The 15,874-nt window shown below is 42.6% G+C and overlaps 2 protein-coding genes across 5 annotated transcripts in view; one reads left to right on the top strand and one right to left on the bottom strand.

The window, feature by feature from the left end:
* Nucleotides 1–459: 459 nt before the first annotated feature.
* Nucleotides 460–15,355, bottom strand: MSANTD2 (Myb/SANT DNA binding domain containing 2). 4 transcript variants are annotated; one of them, XM_028707505.2, is made up of 4 exons: nt 14,790–15,351; nt 5,838–6,114; nt 4,903–4,963; nt 460–2,253 (listed from the first exon to the last, which is right to left on the bottom strand). In XM_028707505.2, the coding sequence occupies exons 1-4, from the start codon at nt 15,303–15,305 to the stop codon at nt 1,401–1,403; spliced, it is 1,707 nt and encodes a 568-aa protein (XP_028563338.1). In that variant the 5' UTR covers nt 15,306–15,351; the 3' UTR covers nt 460–1,400. The 4 variants fall into 4 exon arrangements, with proteins under 4 accessions (XP_028563338.1, XP_028563339.1, XP_028563342.1 ...); XM_028707506.2 differs by having other exon boundaries at nt 5,838–6,096; nt 14,790–15,350; XM_028707509.2 differs by lacking the exons at nt 460–2,253; nt 4,903–4,963 and adding an exon at nt 6,679–6,722 and having other exon boundaries at nt 5,920–6,096; nt 14,790–15,355.
* Nucleotides 14,683–15,874, top strand: part of ROBO3 (roundabout guidance receptor 3) — a 417,871-nt gene continuing 416,679 nt past the window's right edge. Inside the window, exon 1 of the mRNA XM_077919499.1 lies at nt 14,683–14,726. Coding sequence (XP_077775625.1) covers nt 14,698–14,726 — 29 coding nt within the window. The 5' untranslated portion in view covers nt 14,683–14,697. The remainder of the gene's footprint in view (nt 14,727–15,874) is intronic.

Here is a 15,874-nt window from a genome sequence, read left to right as displayed (position 1 = left end):
GTTGGACAATGTTCTCAAAGCTACCAGCATGAGTTTGATCAAACTGCGGGAGGCAGTGGAAGACAGAAGTGCCTGGCATGCTCTGGTCCATGGGGTCACGAAGAGTCGGACATGACTAAACGACTAAACAACAACAACATAATACCAACCATTTCTTGCATCTCTCTGTTAGAAGTTATCACAAATTTCCACAGACCCGTAATTCAAGAATAAAGGGCAATTCTGAACCAAGCTCTAGTGCTTTGTAACTTACAAGTTCAGTTTGTTTTTAGAAACACAGTGATGGTACCTTGAACCCACAGACATCCTACCAAAGGTGTTTACATCCTTACCTTCTGAAAGTACAGACATTCTTGCTTTATGCCAGGTGTGAGGGATGATGGAGCATAAATAACTGTGAAGATCATTTCTATGTCCAGGGAGACACCACCGAGTAAGAAACACATTTCTGAAAACTCACATGTTTGCTTGTTTTTATTTGGACTGACACATTCATTGTATGCCACAACTTCCACTGATCAATGAGGTTTTTAAAAAAAGAACTTTTAAAAAGCTGGACCTTGCCAGCAGCGTAATGGGGCTTATATAGTCACATTTTGATGAGGCATTAAAAAGGCTTACTCCCCTGGTCCATAACTTTGCCCTCCCCACCTCCCACCCCCTTCTCACAGCTTTGATTGTATTTGATAAAAGCATGGTATGGCAAAATGCATCCCAGCAGTTGAGTTACTTTCACTGCCACATAAAGAGGCGAACTAAATTTGTTTAAAAATGCCAGGGATTACTTTAATGTAAAAAAATAAAATAAAATAACCAAAACAAAAAAAAAAGTTGATATGGCAACACTACTAGTAAAGTGGGATACATCACAGAAACAGAAGTTTTTGCAGGCAACACTGGTTGGAAATAGTAAAAAACACTTGATGGGTGAAAAAAGTGAAATGCTAAATTATATACAAGAGGAGCAAAGGGTGGCACTGAAAAACAGTCTCAAGTGACTCCAAGTTTAAACTTGCCATTATCTATTGCTTATTTATTACATAACTGTAATAACACTTATAGAGACAAGATGTGTAAAAATGAGACATTGTGGAAAACAGCTTTTTCATATGAAACGCAAAGTGTACGTTTGTCCAACGTGGAATGTACCAACAGTCATTGTATTTACAGGCTCCCTTTCAGAGTCTTCTCTTTACAAAACCAGCTGACTGGCCCAAGGCAAGTAAGCTGTATATTTTACTGACTTGGGATACGCATTTTGTAAAATCATTCGCAAGTGTCTTTTTTTGTTCAAGTTCATTCAGGAAGGCTTATTTCGCCCAGTCCTGTACTGCAAGATTCCGTAAGACGCCCCAATGCCACAGAAGAGTCAAACCTGCAATCCTTATGAAGGACGAAATTCAATTGTTAAATTTCAAAGGGTATCCAATGGCTTTTTCCAGACACTCTACCAAAGAGCCAGCAGAAAGGAAGTCCCTCTCCACTTCTACAAATTTGATGTAGATGGACTTGGGAGAAATTCCCGGGTCTACAATGCAGTTTTGAGATAAAAAGCCATTGATCCCAACCCACTCTTTGCTGAAGGTTTTGGTGTTTGCTTGAAAATGTAAGAACAAGCACTGCTGAAGAGTTCTGACCTCGGCAATACCAAGGTAACAATATATTATTCGGGTGGATTCCATCTCGACTTTGAGCGACGCTTGTGACAGGGGCATATCTGCTTCCCCCAGTGTCTCATTTTCAGGGTCTTGGCTGACGCCCTCATGATCAGGAGACTGTAGTTTCTCGTGACAATCTTCATAACCAATGGCATACAGACCAGGGCTCTTAGGAATACCCCCAGGTAATAAATACTGCACAATATTTCCACCTGTTGGCTTAGAGTGAGCAATAGGAATCCAGTCAATCTCCATGTGAAGCTCTAGGCACCTGGCTTCGCTAATAGTGATCTCTAGGAATTTGTAGTAAACGTTCTTCCAGTTCATTTTCTGTACCCTGGTCATTATGATCCTGCCCTCTGGTTTCTCCGAGTTGAAATATTCCCGGAGCCGCTTGCCAAGGGGGACTTGGGAACTAATCTCCGCGTAGTGGTAGCGGATGTCCTCCTTCCACCGTGTGTTGTAGCCAATGCCAAAAATGGCCAGTTTGTTAGAAAGATGCAGCCTAGAGAAGTCTGTCCAGCTCTGAAATAATTCCCATTTTAACTGGACGGATTCCAAGATCTGTACAATATTCTGCATCATATCACGCTTCCTTAAAGAGAAAGAAAAATACAAAGTGTAAGGTTTAAGGCAGGCAATCAAGGGGTTTAGAATTAAGGTTACCAGACGTCCCCATTTCCCAGGGACAGTCCCCGGATTTACAAATCAGTCCCCATACAAAATCCATTGAAATTGAAAAGTGTCCCTGGATTCATTGAAAAAAATAATCTGGTAACCTTAGTTTAGAAGAGCACAAGAAGAGGTATAAGTTTTAAACACCAACTTTCATATGGAAGAACATGGGTAGGCAAACTAAGGCCTGGGGGCCGGATCTGGCCCAATCGCCTTCTCAATCCGGCCCATGGACGGTCTGGGAATCAGTGTGTTTTTACATGAGTAGAATGTGTGCTTTTATTTAAAATGCATCGGCATAGGAATTCGTTCTTCTTTTTTCAAAATATAGTCCGGCCCCCCACAAGGTCTGAGAGACAGTGGAAAAAGTTTGCTGACCCCTGTGCAAGAACATCTGGCACTGTAAACACATATAGTAGCTACAGAAATAAAATATGTTGCCCTGGATCTTTTTGAATATAATTTCATATAACTAACCTGACCAGCTTGCTCCAAAGGCATTTTCTGGTCAGTAAAGCTTATACACTGTGGAGAACTGTGGTGGTGCCTTAATCACCACAGTAATTCTAAATGCACCATTTAAAATGGCCCTAGTGTTATCTAGCATAATTCAAAGAAAGCTCAGCGGCAGGGCATGCAGAAAGTCCCAGGTTTGATCTCTAAGTAGCTCAGTTGGTAGAGAACGAGACTCTTCATCTCATGGTCATAGGTTTGAGTCCCACATAGTGATCTAACATCTTTCCAAAAGTTTGTTACAAGTACATTTATCTTGGCATATTCAGCAGCTTGACCTGTCTTTGCCAAATTATTTCAAAGGTGTACTGAGACCTAACTAGCAGTTACCCTCTTTGGTGTGGGGACACATCTAACTGGTGTCCTGCCGATTTAAATGGCTGTGCGCTGCCTGATAAACCCACCCATATGAAGACTACTGTGTCTGGCACAGGAAAAGAGGAATTTCCAAGTAGCTACATTCAACACAGTCAATCACACACAACAACACAATCCTGCAAACTGCCACTTACCGTATTTTTCGCACCATAGGGCGCATCGGACCACAGGGCGCACCCAGTTTTTTTGGGGGGAAATAAAGGGGGGGAAATTATTATTTTTTTCCCAGGCGCGGGGCTGGGGCGGGGGAAGCTCGAGCTTCCCCCGACCCCAGCCCCCAAACAGGCAGCTCTCTGCAAGCCATGGGAGCGCTCCCGCTGCTTGCTGAGAGGTCTGCGAAGCCTGGACGCGCTGAGCTCAGCGCGCGCAGGCTTCGGCATGCAGGCAACTCTCCGCAAGCAGCGGGAGCCCAGCGCTGGGCTCCCACTGCTTGCGGAGAGGTGTGTGAAGCCTGGAGAGCGTGAGGGGTCGGTGCGCACTGACCCCTCTCACTCTCCAGGCTTCAGCGAAAGCCTGCATTCGCACCATAGGACGCACACACATTTCCCCTTCATTTTTGGAGGGGAAAAAGTGCGTCCTATGGTGCGAAAAATACGGTAGATAATAAAGGTGGTCCGGAGTCACCCTGGAAAAACAGGGTTGCACATGTCATCTTCCTAGGGAACAAGCAAATTTTGGAAGCCAGGACTGTGAACACAAAAATATCCTCTTTCATAATCCCTTTTTAATATTTCCAGAAGATTATTCCTTCCAAGAAAGACTTTGCAGTCGCGTGGGTTACTAACCTTGTATTACCTGCACTGTCCACCAGTTTACTTCCAGGTGCAATTCAAGTGCTGGCTATGACCTTTAATGGATTGAGACCAGAATACCTAGAGGATCTTCTCTTATTGTACAATCCTGCCTGCCCAATGAAGTTATCTGGATAATCCTGCTTGTGTGTCGCCCTCCCATTTGAAGGGCTATTGCTGTGACTCCATGAAACCTCTCCCAGTTGTGAGCGCTCAGCTTTCAAAAATTCCCTGCCTCGGAAGATACGATCGGCCCAAATGACATTCTATTTCTACCCAAATGGATTCTGTGTGTCAGAGAGAGAGGGGTGGGGGTGTGCAACAGAGACAGAGAAATCAGGCCTTTAACCTGAATGTTAGTTGATTCTGCTGGTTCCCTCCTTCTGCCAAATTTTATCTGTAGCCTGTTTGCTTTTATTATAAGGTATAATAGCTTGCTGGATCAAGCCAATGGCCTGTCCTGTAACGCGTTCTCATAGTTACCAACCAAATAACTGTTACAACTGCATTTTTAATGTGGGTTAGCTACCTTGAGTGGCTCAAATTTTGAACTGGTCAGGATAAGAGTATCATTAGCAAACAAGTAATTTGGTGGATGTCAACTTGACTCTCCATCATCTACCTGAGCTTGAGAAATAAAATGGGGTGGGAGATAAAAATTTAAAGTAAGAACATTACACAGACCAGTGTCTGGATTTCAGTGGACAACATACACACAGCTGATGGTTGTATGCGTTACAGAGGTTAAAGACCCATTTTATACGAATGAGTTCTGAACAGAGAAAGCTTGAAGAACTTTATAGTTATTGTCTGAAGTTTTAGATGCCCTCATTCTAAAATCAACTACTGTCAGAGATTCCCAGGTAGGACACTCATAAATTACTCACTGGGATTCTTCAGAAGATTCCTGTTTTATCTTCAGTGATTTCTTCATAGCAGGCATTTCATCTGAAAGATTGGGTTACAAATAATTGTTAAAAACAAAAACTTGCTACTTTTTAAATTTAAACGTCCTGACATACATTTAAATAGCACTTAAAAGTGCAATACAAGTTAGATTTATTCAGCATTATGTACAGATCAGAGAATCACACTCTTCTTAAGAATTATACCAAGAATCAAGCCAGAAGGTCACTTTATTGAATATTTACATAAGGCAATTCTGCCCTGCTTATATTTGAAGATTGCATATAACAAACCTGTGCATCTGATTTAGATTTCCTGTGTACCACCAATTCTTATTTCAAGTAATATCAAACAGAAAAAACATTTATGTAAAAACACCCACGTGCATCCATAACTATAAGGAAAATAACAATCAGCAAAACATAGGGACACTTGCAATATCTAAATGCACTGTTTGAAACTCAAATGCTGTAGCTTTTGTTTCTCATGTGTGAGCTATTTTTTAGAAATGGGGGTGGGCGAGTGTTCTTGAGAGCTTGTGGGTGCAGTGGCCAGTAGGGAAGCAAGTGTTAAGTTAAGCTTCCTCAAACTCACCCTTTAGATGTTTTTGGCCTACAACTCCCATGATCCCTAGCTAGGAGGACCAGAGGTCAGGGATGATGGGAATTGTAGTCTCAAAAACATCTGGAGGGCTGAGTTTGAGGAAGCCTGTGTTAAGCCTACACAGGCAGAGAGAGGGAGACAGAATGAACGAAACTGGCCAAAGAAGTACAGCAGTCCTCCTCTGTGCATTCCATTTTCCTTATTTATAATGAGATGATTTAAACCTCTTCATCAAGATACACAATGGCAACAAGCAGCATAAATGGCAGCAGCAGAATTATAGTTAGCAATGACAAAGACTAGTATTTCATACCTAACTCTTGGTCTCCTGACTGGTAGCAATGAAGGTCCTGACTGTGGTTCCCCCATTCGTCCTGCGAATATTCCTCCATAGTGCTGCCGTCTGACTCCAACTCTTGGTATAGGCCACTGCTGTTGATAAGCACAGGCTGGCAGGGTTGAGAGTCCCACCCTCCTTGGCCAAACACCTGCTCCAGCTGTTCAAAGGTGTAACTGCTTTTCCTTTTCCCAACGCCGTGCTCTTTTACCCGGCTGTAACACCTGCGAAGAGTCTGAAAGACAGAAGGCACCTGGTCAGTGTAAACTAGCTTACCAAGACTTCTAAATAAGCTACACAATTTTATTCAATCTCTAACTTTGGCTGAGCAAAGCTCTACCATATATATTTTACTATTTTTAACCAAAACAGGATGCTACCAAGTAGCTTTAAAGCCAGGTTGAACTCTTGCAGCCATTTAGTTTCCAGCATACAGCACTTTCATTTGTATATTTGCCTCAAGAGCACAGCGCATCTAAGTGATCATCGTTTTAAGACATCAGTTTTTACTGGTTCGTGTCTACTACCAAGGGCTTTCCCTTCTTAGCCCCCAAACTTCCTATATTATGCAGAACTAAATCCCAGTAAGATACCAACAAGCCCATAAGATGTACACCTTTACAAAGGGAGGAGAAAGAACAGCTACTGTTTTGCCCATAGTTTGGAGAAGATTAAGGGAAGGGAGAGAGAAAGAGAGAGAAACAGGAGTCACCAAAAGCAGACAGTTGGATCATCCCTTACTCCAAAAAGAAAACATTTAAGAAGTTAAAAAAAATTGTTGGCCTAAACTCTTTAGCTAGTAAAATATATTACTTACATATTTTGCATCCTTACTAACTCACTCTGTCTCTTGGGAAGCTGCTGAAATTTAAAAGAGGTGAAATCAATAATACTCTGAACTCCCATGCTCAAATATCATAACACACAGTACTAGTACTACGATGGTCAGGTCTAATAATAAAACATTAAACCCAACAGTCTGCCCTAGATTCTGAAGTATCTTATACACCAAGCTTCAATCAGGTTTTGGCCTCTTTCATTCTTACACTTTGGCTGCAAGCAGTATGCATTACACAGCAGCAGCAGGTATAAAGCTTTGCAAATACTTCCTTCCGGGTCTTCCTTCCTGATTTCCAACTGCATACAACACCTGTTCTTTGGAAAACCTTAAATCTGATGTAAAGAGTGGGCTATAGGCAGAAAACTGACCACACACCGCATCACAGGGCACCCTATTTGCAAGAGCAAGTTTGCTCCATTGACAGAAAAAATAAAACAGGAAGGGCAAAAGCTGTAAGGATTTGAAGAAATTCAGTAACTCAAGCACCGTAATACACTCTTGTCTCCCAACCACTTTGGATTTTTATTCTTATAAAGTGTAACTTTGCCAGCTTCTCCTATCGCCCCAGTGACAATGCTGATGCTCATTTCTTAATCATGCAGAGAAGAGTTAATCAGTGCCCTAATGCATATTTGGAATCCCAGGAGCTGAAACCGTGTTATTTTGCTGCTTAAGGCAGGGCAGCAAATTGCGCTCCCCCGCCCATCTCAAGGGATAGAGTACCCAAGGACACTCAATATAGAAAATCCCACAAGTACCTCCTCCTCCTCCTCGGAAGTAAAAATGCAACTAACAATATATTGCCCTTTGATGACACACAAAATGAGCTGCTTAACACGCCATACTGGTCCTAAGAATGGTAAGCTTCATAATGTTAGTTAATTTCATACTGCTAACTTTGGAGATGTGAAGACAGGGAGAAAAAGACAGGGAGAACATTTTCTCTTTCTTTTAGAAAGGAAAAAGGCTAAATATATTTGAAGTGTTTCTAGCCTTCTGTAGGGAACATGTTTAGTGATTTTACACACTTTTCTGATATTTTCCAGCAAGTTTCACAATCCGCTTACAGGTGTGGGGGAATTCCTTCCCACTGGGAAGTCAACAGAACTAAACCCACCACATCCCTATACTGTTGCTTAACTGTGTGACAATGAGTTGATTCTCTAGCTAAGCAGCAGAGTATTACAGGAGACACTAATACGAGTTCATTAGAGATAATAAACGCTTTTACTAAATGTCAAGCTAAAACAAACAGTTCATCTAGCACAATTAGCCAAGAAGTCTTAATATGATCTACTGAGGTCTTTTGGGAGTCCTAGCATTCACAAACACTACTTCAAATATTTGGGGCTCAATTTAGCATTTCCAGGTATTTTCTCGCTACTTGTTTCAATACCAACAAAGAATCCTGACTAGCAGCAATCCTACTGAGCATTCAGAACTATTTTAACACAGCTTACCTACTAAAATCCAGGGAAACAGGTATACTACTGGTGTGCGCACCATGTGAGCACAAAAGCACAAGTCAGAATTAAGTGCCCCCCCCGCTTATTCTACCCTTTCCCACCTCCTACCCTACCCTACCCAACCCAACTAGGTGTTCCACCTTCAAAATCGATTCACCTTGACAAAAGCACAAATAGAAAGTTGCAACTCATTTGAGCAACCATGTTTGATGCCAGTTTGGTTCAGTTCAATTCCTACTAGAATATTCATGTGATCTTTTGCTTCCTCGGAAATAATTACCAGTCCTAGAAAGTGAATCTGCATATGCTCCGCAAGACAGACCAAAATGAAATCACATGTCCTGAAACACTCTTGCTGTATGCAGACAAGCCCCGAGTACCCAATTTGTGTACCTCAGTACCACTAGTTCCTTTGAAAATGAATCCCTTTCATTATTCCGGGCAAAAGGAGGAAAGTTATATCCAGAAAGACAAATGATGATAATAAATCAGGTATTAGATAATGAGATTAACTTAGCAAACCATTATATAAAGTAACTAAGCAGTGTATTTTCATATTACAGACATTTCAAAGGCTCATCAAAGAAGTTGCCTGAGATCTAGATTAATGCTGCCCACTCATTACACAGCTGAATAGGTAATAGCGGTCCAATATATACTTCATGATTCCAGTAGATGCTGCTTTATTCAAAAGGAGCAAGATGATCAAATTAACACATTAAGGACAAACTTGTTTTCACTTCCAGTGTAGCCCAGGCCAGTAAATTTCTGCTACAAGTTATGAAGCATGTTGCTTGATTTAAACATATTTTGACTTTGAGAATGAAAGTGATCAAGAGCTTTTAAAGCAAAGTTGAACCTTATTATTCATCCAAGCTTGTCCATCTTTAGATCCTTTCAATGGTGTCATGCCATTTTCTATTAAAAAAAAAGAGTTCTTTAGAATGTTAAAGTCCTTCCTTTCCCAAATATTTATACAGTACATGCATGCTAATCAAGTCTTTTCTTTCTTTCTTTCTTTCTTTCTTTCTTTCTTTCTTTCTAAAAAGAAATGTCAGCTCATTAACTGCTGACTTGCTCTGCAGCATCAATTTGTTTCTGTAGAACTTTTTAGCACTTTATGAAAAGCAGAGGCATAAATGTACCATGTAAAACCATTTCACTGATCTAACTCATTAGCTTTCTATGTCCTTCATTAAAAAATGAAACATTGTTCACAAGAAACTTAGAACTTTTCAGTTACATTATAATTATTTCAAATCTGCATACATTAGGAATAGTTTAATAGGCCCATTTGATGCTCTTGTTGAAATTGTTTAGAACAGTTGGGTGCCATCTCAAACAATGGCTGAAGATCTACTCAACAAAGCCTGTACACCTATCTGCAGTGCAATCCTATGCATGTCTTCTCAAAAGTAAGTCTCATCAAGTACAATAGTATTTATACTCAGAGAAGTGCTTTTGTCCATGGAGTTTTCTTGGCAGGGATACTGTAGTGGCTTGCCGGTTCCTGCTCCAGGTGGATCACGTTTGCTCAAAACTCTCCACTATGACGTGTCCGTCTTGGGTGGCCCTGCACGGCATAGCGACAAGGCAGGTAGTGACAGCAGTTCACTGCAGGTAGTGACAGCAGTCACGAAGTTAAAAGATGCCTGCTTCTTGGGAGAAAAGCAATGACAAACCCAGACAGCATCTTAAAAAGCAGAGATATCACCTTGCCGACAAAGGTCCGTATAGTTAAAGCTATGGTTTTCCCAGTAGTGATGTATGGAAGTGAGAGCTGGACCATAAAGAAGGCTGATCGCCGAAGAATTGATGCTTTTGAATTATGGTGCTGGAAGAGACTCTTGAGAGTCCCATGGACTGCAAGAAGATCAAACCTATCCATTCTTAAGGAAATCAGACCTAAGTGCTCACTGGAAGGACAGATCGTGAACCTGAGGCTCCAATACTTTGGCCACCTCATGAGAAGAGAAGACTCCCTGGAAAAGACCCTGATGTTGGGAAAGATGGAGGGCACAAGGAGAAGGGGACGACAGAGGACGAGATGGTTGGACAGTGTTCTCGAAGCTACCAGCATGAGTTTGACCAAACTGCGGGAGGCAGTGGAAGACAGGAGTGCCTGGCGTGCTCTGGTCCATGGGGTCACAAAGAGTCGGACATGAATAAACAACAAGAAGTGCTTTGAGGACAGCAGCCTTAAAACTCATAATAGACAAGTAAAAGGATGTATAACTGCTCATATATAAGTAGAATCTTCTGAATTTCTCTCCTTTGTTAAAAAACATATAGCTCAGTTGGTAGAGCATGAGACTCTTAATTTCAGGATTGTGGGTTCAAGCTCCAAGTTGGGCAAAAGTTTCCTGAATTGCAGGGGGTTGAAATAGATGACCTTCATGGTTCCTTCCAACTCTACAATCTTCTGTAAGATTGTATGACCCTTGTGTTAAGCAAGTATAAGAAAGTATACATTCATACGTAATGGGCTTTAAATTATATTGACAACTGGGCAAGGTATTTCGAGAGAGAGAGAGAATTATTTTATTTTTTTAAGTGGAAGCTGTATAATGCTGTTTAATTACTTTAAGGAAATTTAATTACTTTATCCAATGCTTTCCACAATGTAGATTGCAAGCTGGCTAAGGCAGCTGGTCACTCAAGTTCTTCAACTATAGTGGGTACCAGTGATACAACAAATCAAACCTAAGTCCCTTCCCTAGAGAATACAGCTTTCAGCTGGCATTATTGGGCCTGCATCAGTGTGGCAACTGGTATCAAAAACATGAAAGGGAACTTTTAATTTCATCTGAATCAAACTAAGCAATCCTGTTTTGGATTAGTCAATATCATAGCAATATAGCATGCAAGTAAAACAGTATAAAAATATAGTAGGATTAGGCCACCTGCCAAAATATATGTGACCTCCTTCAACCCGCCCTGGCTAAAGTTACAAAGGTGCAAAATGAATGCCAGCATGAACAATTGCTCACATGTAATGGTTATACCAGAGTCAAGATATTCGATTCAAAATGACAATCTTGAAAACTCCTGCCTTAAAGCCATAAAGGCTTGTCACCACTTCAGGTTACAGAGAAGAGAGCCCATATCATTAGATGCTCTTCTAGATACATACCTTTATACTTTATGGGACAGACTGCCTTTTCCCACATGAGCCTGCCTACCTATTCATCTTTGGAGGCCCTCTTGACAGTCTGAAACCTAAATTGCTTGAGTGGAACAGGAAGAAGGGACTTTTTCTGTTACTGCACCTAGACCTTGGAACTCACCCCCTCCCGCCAGGTAGGTTTATCTTCTAAGTGGCATACAAATATCATAAACAAACATTAGCCTTCCATCACAGTATGAATACTGTACCTCCCTCTTCTGGAAAATCTTCAGCTGCTAGAGACTGATTTTATTGCTTGCCTACCAATCATAATTTCATGTAATTCTTCTGGATGTTTACTCTGTCATTTAATTCCTACGGCCATTTTAATCCTTTATGGTTCTGTCCTACAACTTGCTATAATTGGTCTGAATAAACACTTATTCTGAAAGTACTTCCTCCTTACAGGGCATAACTGCTTAACCAGCTTTGCACGTTTACCACATGCACTACTTACTGGCTTTAAACAATTTCTGACTCTTGCATGAGAGTAGCCCACTTATAGCAATCTTGTGATGCTTAAAATAATCATGTAAATTCTTAAGGGCAGGCCGTCTAGAGGATGCTCCAACATGCAATTAAAGTGTTTGGGACTAGGCTACCCAACAGAATGCTTTCTTCCATATGTATCTATCAAAACCTTAAGATCCCCTACAGAGGCCCTGCTCTGGGTGCCCCCATCAAATGAAGTGATGCAGGTAACCACCTGGAAAATTGCCTTTTCAGTAACAGCATCCTACTCATGGAATAACCTTCCTCAGAGAGGCCCACTCAGCTTCATCTTTATGGTCTTTTGGGTGCTAGGTTAAGACCTTTCTGCTCATCCAGGCTTTTAAATAACTTAGTCTGGGGTTGTCGTTTCTCTACTCCCTTTTTAAAAATGTATTTAACATTGAAGGTACCCAGTATGGAGAGGTCTATTGTCTCTACATGGTTTTTGGATTTGGTGTATATTATTTGTATATTGTATTATTTGTATATATTTGTATATTATTCTTGCATTTTTTGTCACTTATTCACAAAAAGTGACCCAAAGCAACTTACAAAATAATACAAATGTTAATACAAAATTAAAAAATCGAAGACCAAAAACAAAACCATGGAATATATTTTAAAAAGCAGTTCTAATGGTTTAGTAGGTCCATTTTCACTGTTTTCTATTTATTTACTACAAGGCATCTAGAAAGATTTCCCCATGGACCACTTGAAAATTGCTTACTGGTTTTTCTGCCTGTTATAGCAATTGTAATGCACAGTGCTAGCTGCTGTATGATTTTAAATTATATTTTCAGACACGCTTGCAACTACTGGTAGTCTGGAATAGTTTGGGAACCCTTGACCTAGACAACTCTGTGTTATGGGGCAACATACAACTGTCATAAAGATTAATACTTGTCTGATAAAGGTGACAGCTCTGTGCCCACAGAACAGTTGCATTGCCTGTACAAAAGGCTGTGGGTTGGTGGGTGGATGACTTAACAGCCCAAATATAGCATCCCAGGATATGGGGTGCTGCTGCTGCTCCTGTATCACTTCCACTATCAGACAGGTGGTTTTCACTAACAAAGCTGACAGCACCAGAGGGAAGCAGGCACTGGATTTTATCCAGTCATGCCCTCCCCTTATCTTAGTAATAATATCAGCATGTTAAAATTAAAGGAAACTTATCTTCAGCAGCACTGACTCAAAATAAGCAAAATACAAGTTAAATTCGTTTAAATGGCATCATCTTCAATATTAGTCAGAGTGAAGAGGAAAATAAGAAAACTTGGGAATATGAGCAAATTTAATTTGCCATTATACTAATTCCTGCTACCTTTCCCACCTAGTAAGAAAAACTATTAACTGAACCAACAAAGTTTCACTCCAGTCACTAACAAATTTCATTATCCATGTATTCTCACACTGAAAAATAAGGAAAACTACATGTTTCTTATGCTGGTTAACTGATTTGTCAGATACCACATTCCCAGAGAAGACAACTGCTATGAATCTATATTACCCAGACTGCAGCCTCCTGTTTTTAGCTCACACCCTTCAACTCTGGCTTTTGTCTTTCTAATACAGTTGAGGGATGGGGGCCCACCCATTTTGCCGCTAGCACAGAGCCCCTTCCTTAGTTTCCTTAAGGACCCACACTTAGGAGGACTTTACCAAAAAACTTGTCTAGCTATTCTAGCAATTGGATACTTGTTGGATTCAGGAATTAGAAAGGACTCGGGCACACAACCTACTTCCCCACACCAACTCACAACAATACTAATAAGATGCTGCTGTTCAGCTAAAAAGTCACTAAACCAAACAGAAACATAAATAATATTCATTTTTAAAACAGCAATATGTACTCTTGCAATCTGGCAGAAAATGGAAACAGATGATTTGACTTGCATGAGATTTAACTTGCTTGAGACATTTTTGCTTTGAGTTCTACTGGCATTCCACATGAATTTGTCCACTTGCTTTCCAAAAGCCAACATTCTTCAACACATTCACTGCTAATATCCCTTTTTAATGCTGCATAATAAAATTAATGTTCAAATACCACGAACAAAACTAAACCAAGTCCTCAAACAAACCTGTCATTTAGAAAACATTTACTATACTTGAACAGATAAAGCTACCACCGAATATTGCTCTTCACCATTATGGCACACAACCACCAATATAGGCTCTGGATCTTGCACCTAAATTTGGGGCTGGTCTGCTAAACTGTAAAGAAAACAAAGGAGTCCAAAATGAACCAGTTCCTAAGATTTTTCAAGCTGCGGAATCTTATCTTCTGGAAGAACAACTCTCAGCCTTGCTTCTCATATCTAGAGCTCTGCTCCCTGTGATTCATTGGAGCCCTGCTGCCTGTGGCAGATAACTCAGAAAGTTTCTGCGTGGGAACTCTCTTGTAAAGGGAGCATCCTGCTCTTGAAGGAAAAGAAGAAGATACAATAATAGCCTGTGGCCTTGCCAACCCTACAAAATCTTAAGGAATTAGACAAAAAAATATATTCATTCAACTGCTTGCATTGCTGGATAGGATGGTGCTGCCTTGTTTTCTCCTTTTAATGAAGAGTTGATTACATGTGATTTCTTGACCCCAATTAAGTCCAAGAAAGCAATAAACGGACTGTCCCCAGCCCCGCACTAAAGCTAATTTCGTTGGTCACAACGGACCAGAGACTGACAAAACCAAAACGGGCACTAGGGGATGAGTTTTGCTGGCTGTCAAAAGGTCCCTGGAGAATCAACCGAAGGCTTACAAAGCAAGCCCGAAGGAAGGGCAAATTCTTTCCTCGGCCAAGACTTAAGCGCGCTGGGATTTCCAAGGAAGAAGCGGCCCGCCAGCCAACCACATGGAGAAATCCCCAAGCTATGGGCCACCCTTTTCAGGGAACGCCCAGGTACCTCCTCCTCCTCCTCCTCTCTCGAGCATCACTTGCTGGGCAAGCGGCTGCGCTCCGTACCTTGATGCGCTCGCGGCACTGGGACGGTGTCCGCTCGTAGCCCAGCTCGGCCAGGGCCCGGGAGACCCGCTCGTACATGGCGGGCCCGGGGGCCTTGCTGCCGAACACGGTGCCGGCGCCCTCCAACTGCTGGTACCGCGCCTCCACCAGCCGCTCGTTGCCCCACACGGCGATCAGCGCGTTGGTCTCGGCCGGCGTCCACGACACGCCTCGGCAGGCGGCCGCCGTGGCTGTGCCTCCGGGCGAGAAGGAGACGGACGGGGAGGCCCCGCCGCGGCCCCCGCCGCCGCCGCCGCCCCCCGAGCCGGCCCCAGTCCCCGCCGAGGTAGCAGCGGCCACGGAGCCCGCCCCGGCGGGGCCTAGCGGGGAAGCGCCGCTGGGCGTGGAAGGGTCGGAGAGGCTGGGGTTGCCGTCGCTGAGGGCCCCGGGAGAGCCGGGAGACAGCACCTCCATCTTGGGGATCTTCAGCGGCGGCTCGGCGGCTGAGAGCTGTGAGGAGCCACAGGGCGCCGCCATATTGGAGCTGCGGAGCCGAGCGGGCGGAAGTGACGGCCGGAGCCCAGCGGGCGGGGCTTCCGCCAGGCGGTGACAGCCAACAGTGGAAAGCGGGATAATGGGGGGGGGGGGGGAGAGAGAGAGTGGGGAAGCGAGAAGGGAGCCGCGTGGTGTGCGCGTGCGCGTTAGGGAGAGCGTTGCAGCGCGTGCCGCGGCAGGTGCGTTTTAACGGTTGTTTTAACGGTTGTTAAGAGGATGAAGGCGGGAAAAGGCGCGTGAGGCGCCTCAGGCGAGCCTCACCTCAGGAGCGGCAGGACCATGTTTCGAAGTAAGCGAATACAATGGCACCTTCAATGCCGTATAAGCTAAACAAGCTATAGCTTAGAGCCCCACTCTCTTGCCCCCCCCAATCACTATTAATATACTTCTTAATTGTATTTCAGTTCAACAATGACTTTGATAAAATACATATTTTGTTATGTGCAAATGGTTTTAGATACCCTTTAGGTACCTAAATTATCATATATTCAACACAAAAAACAGCGACAATTTGTTGTCGACAAAGGGCAGCTGGACATAAAGGGCCCCGT

The sequence above is a fragment of the Podarcis muralis genome, chromosome 15 (genome assembly GCF_964188315.1).
Source record: "Podarcis muralis chromosome 15, rPodMur119.hap1.1, whole genome shotgun sequence".
Classification (NCBI taxonomy): domain Eukaryota; kingdom Metazoa; phylum Chordata; class Lepidosauria; order Squamata; family Lacertidae; genus Podarcis; species Podarcis muralis.
The sequence above is the reverse complement of the archived record's forward strand: the minus strand, read 5'-3'. Positions and strand labels throughout refer to the sequence as shown.

Bases quoted from the DNA above. Each gene is read 5' to 3' on its own strand.
- MSANTD2 (XM_028707505.2), bottom strand. From the start codon at position 15,305: ATGGCGGCGCCCTGTGGCTCCTCACAGCTCTCAGCCGCCGAGCCGCCG. The intron at 6,115-14,789 runs GTACGGAGCGCA...TACACTGACCAG, and splicing joins AGTGCCGCGAGCGCATCAAG to GTGCCTTCTGTCTTTCAGAC. The intron at 2,254-4,902 runs GTGAGTAATTTA...TTTCTCTTTAAG, and splicing joins GAATCTTCTGAAGAATCCCA to GAAGCGTGATATGATGCAGA.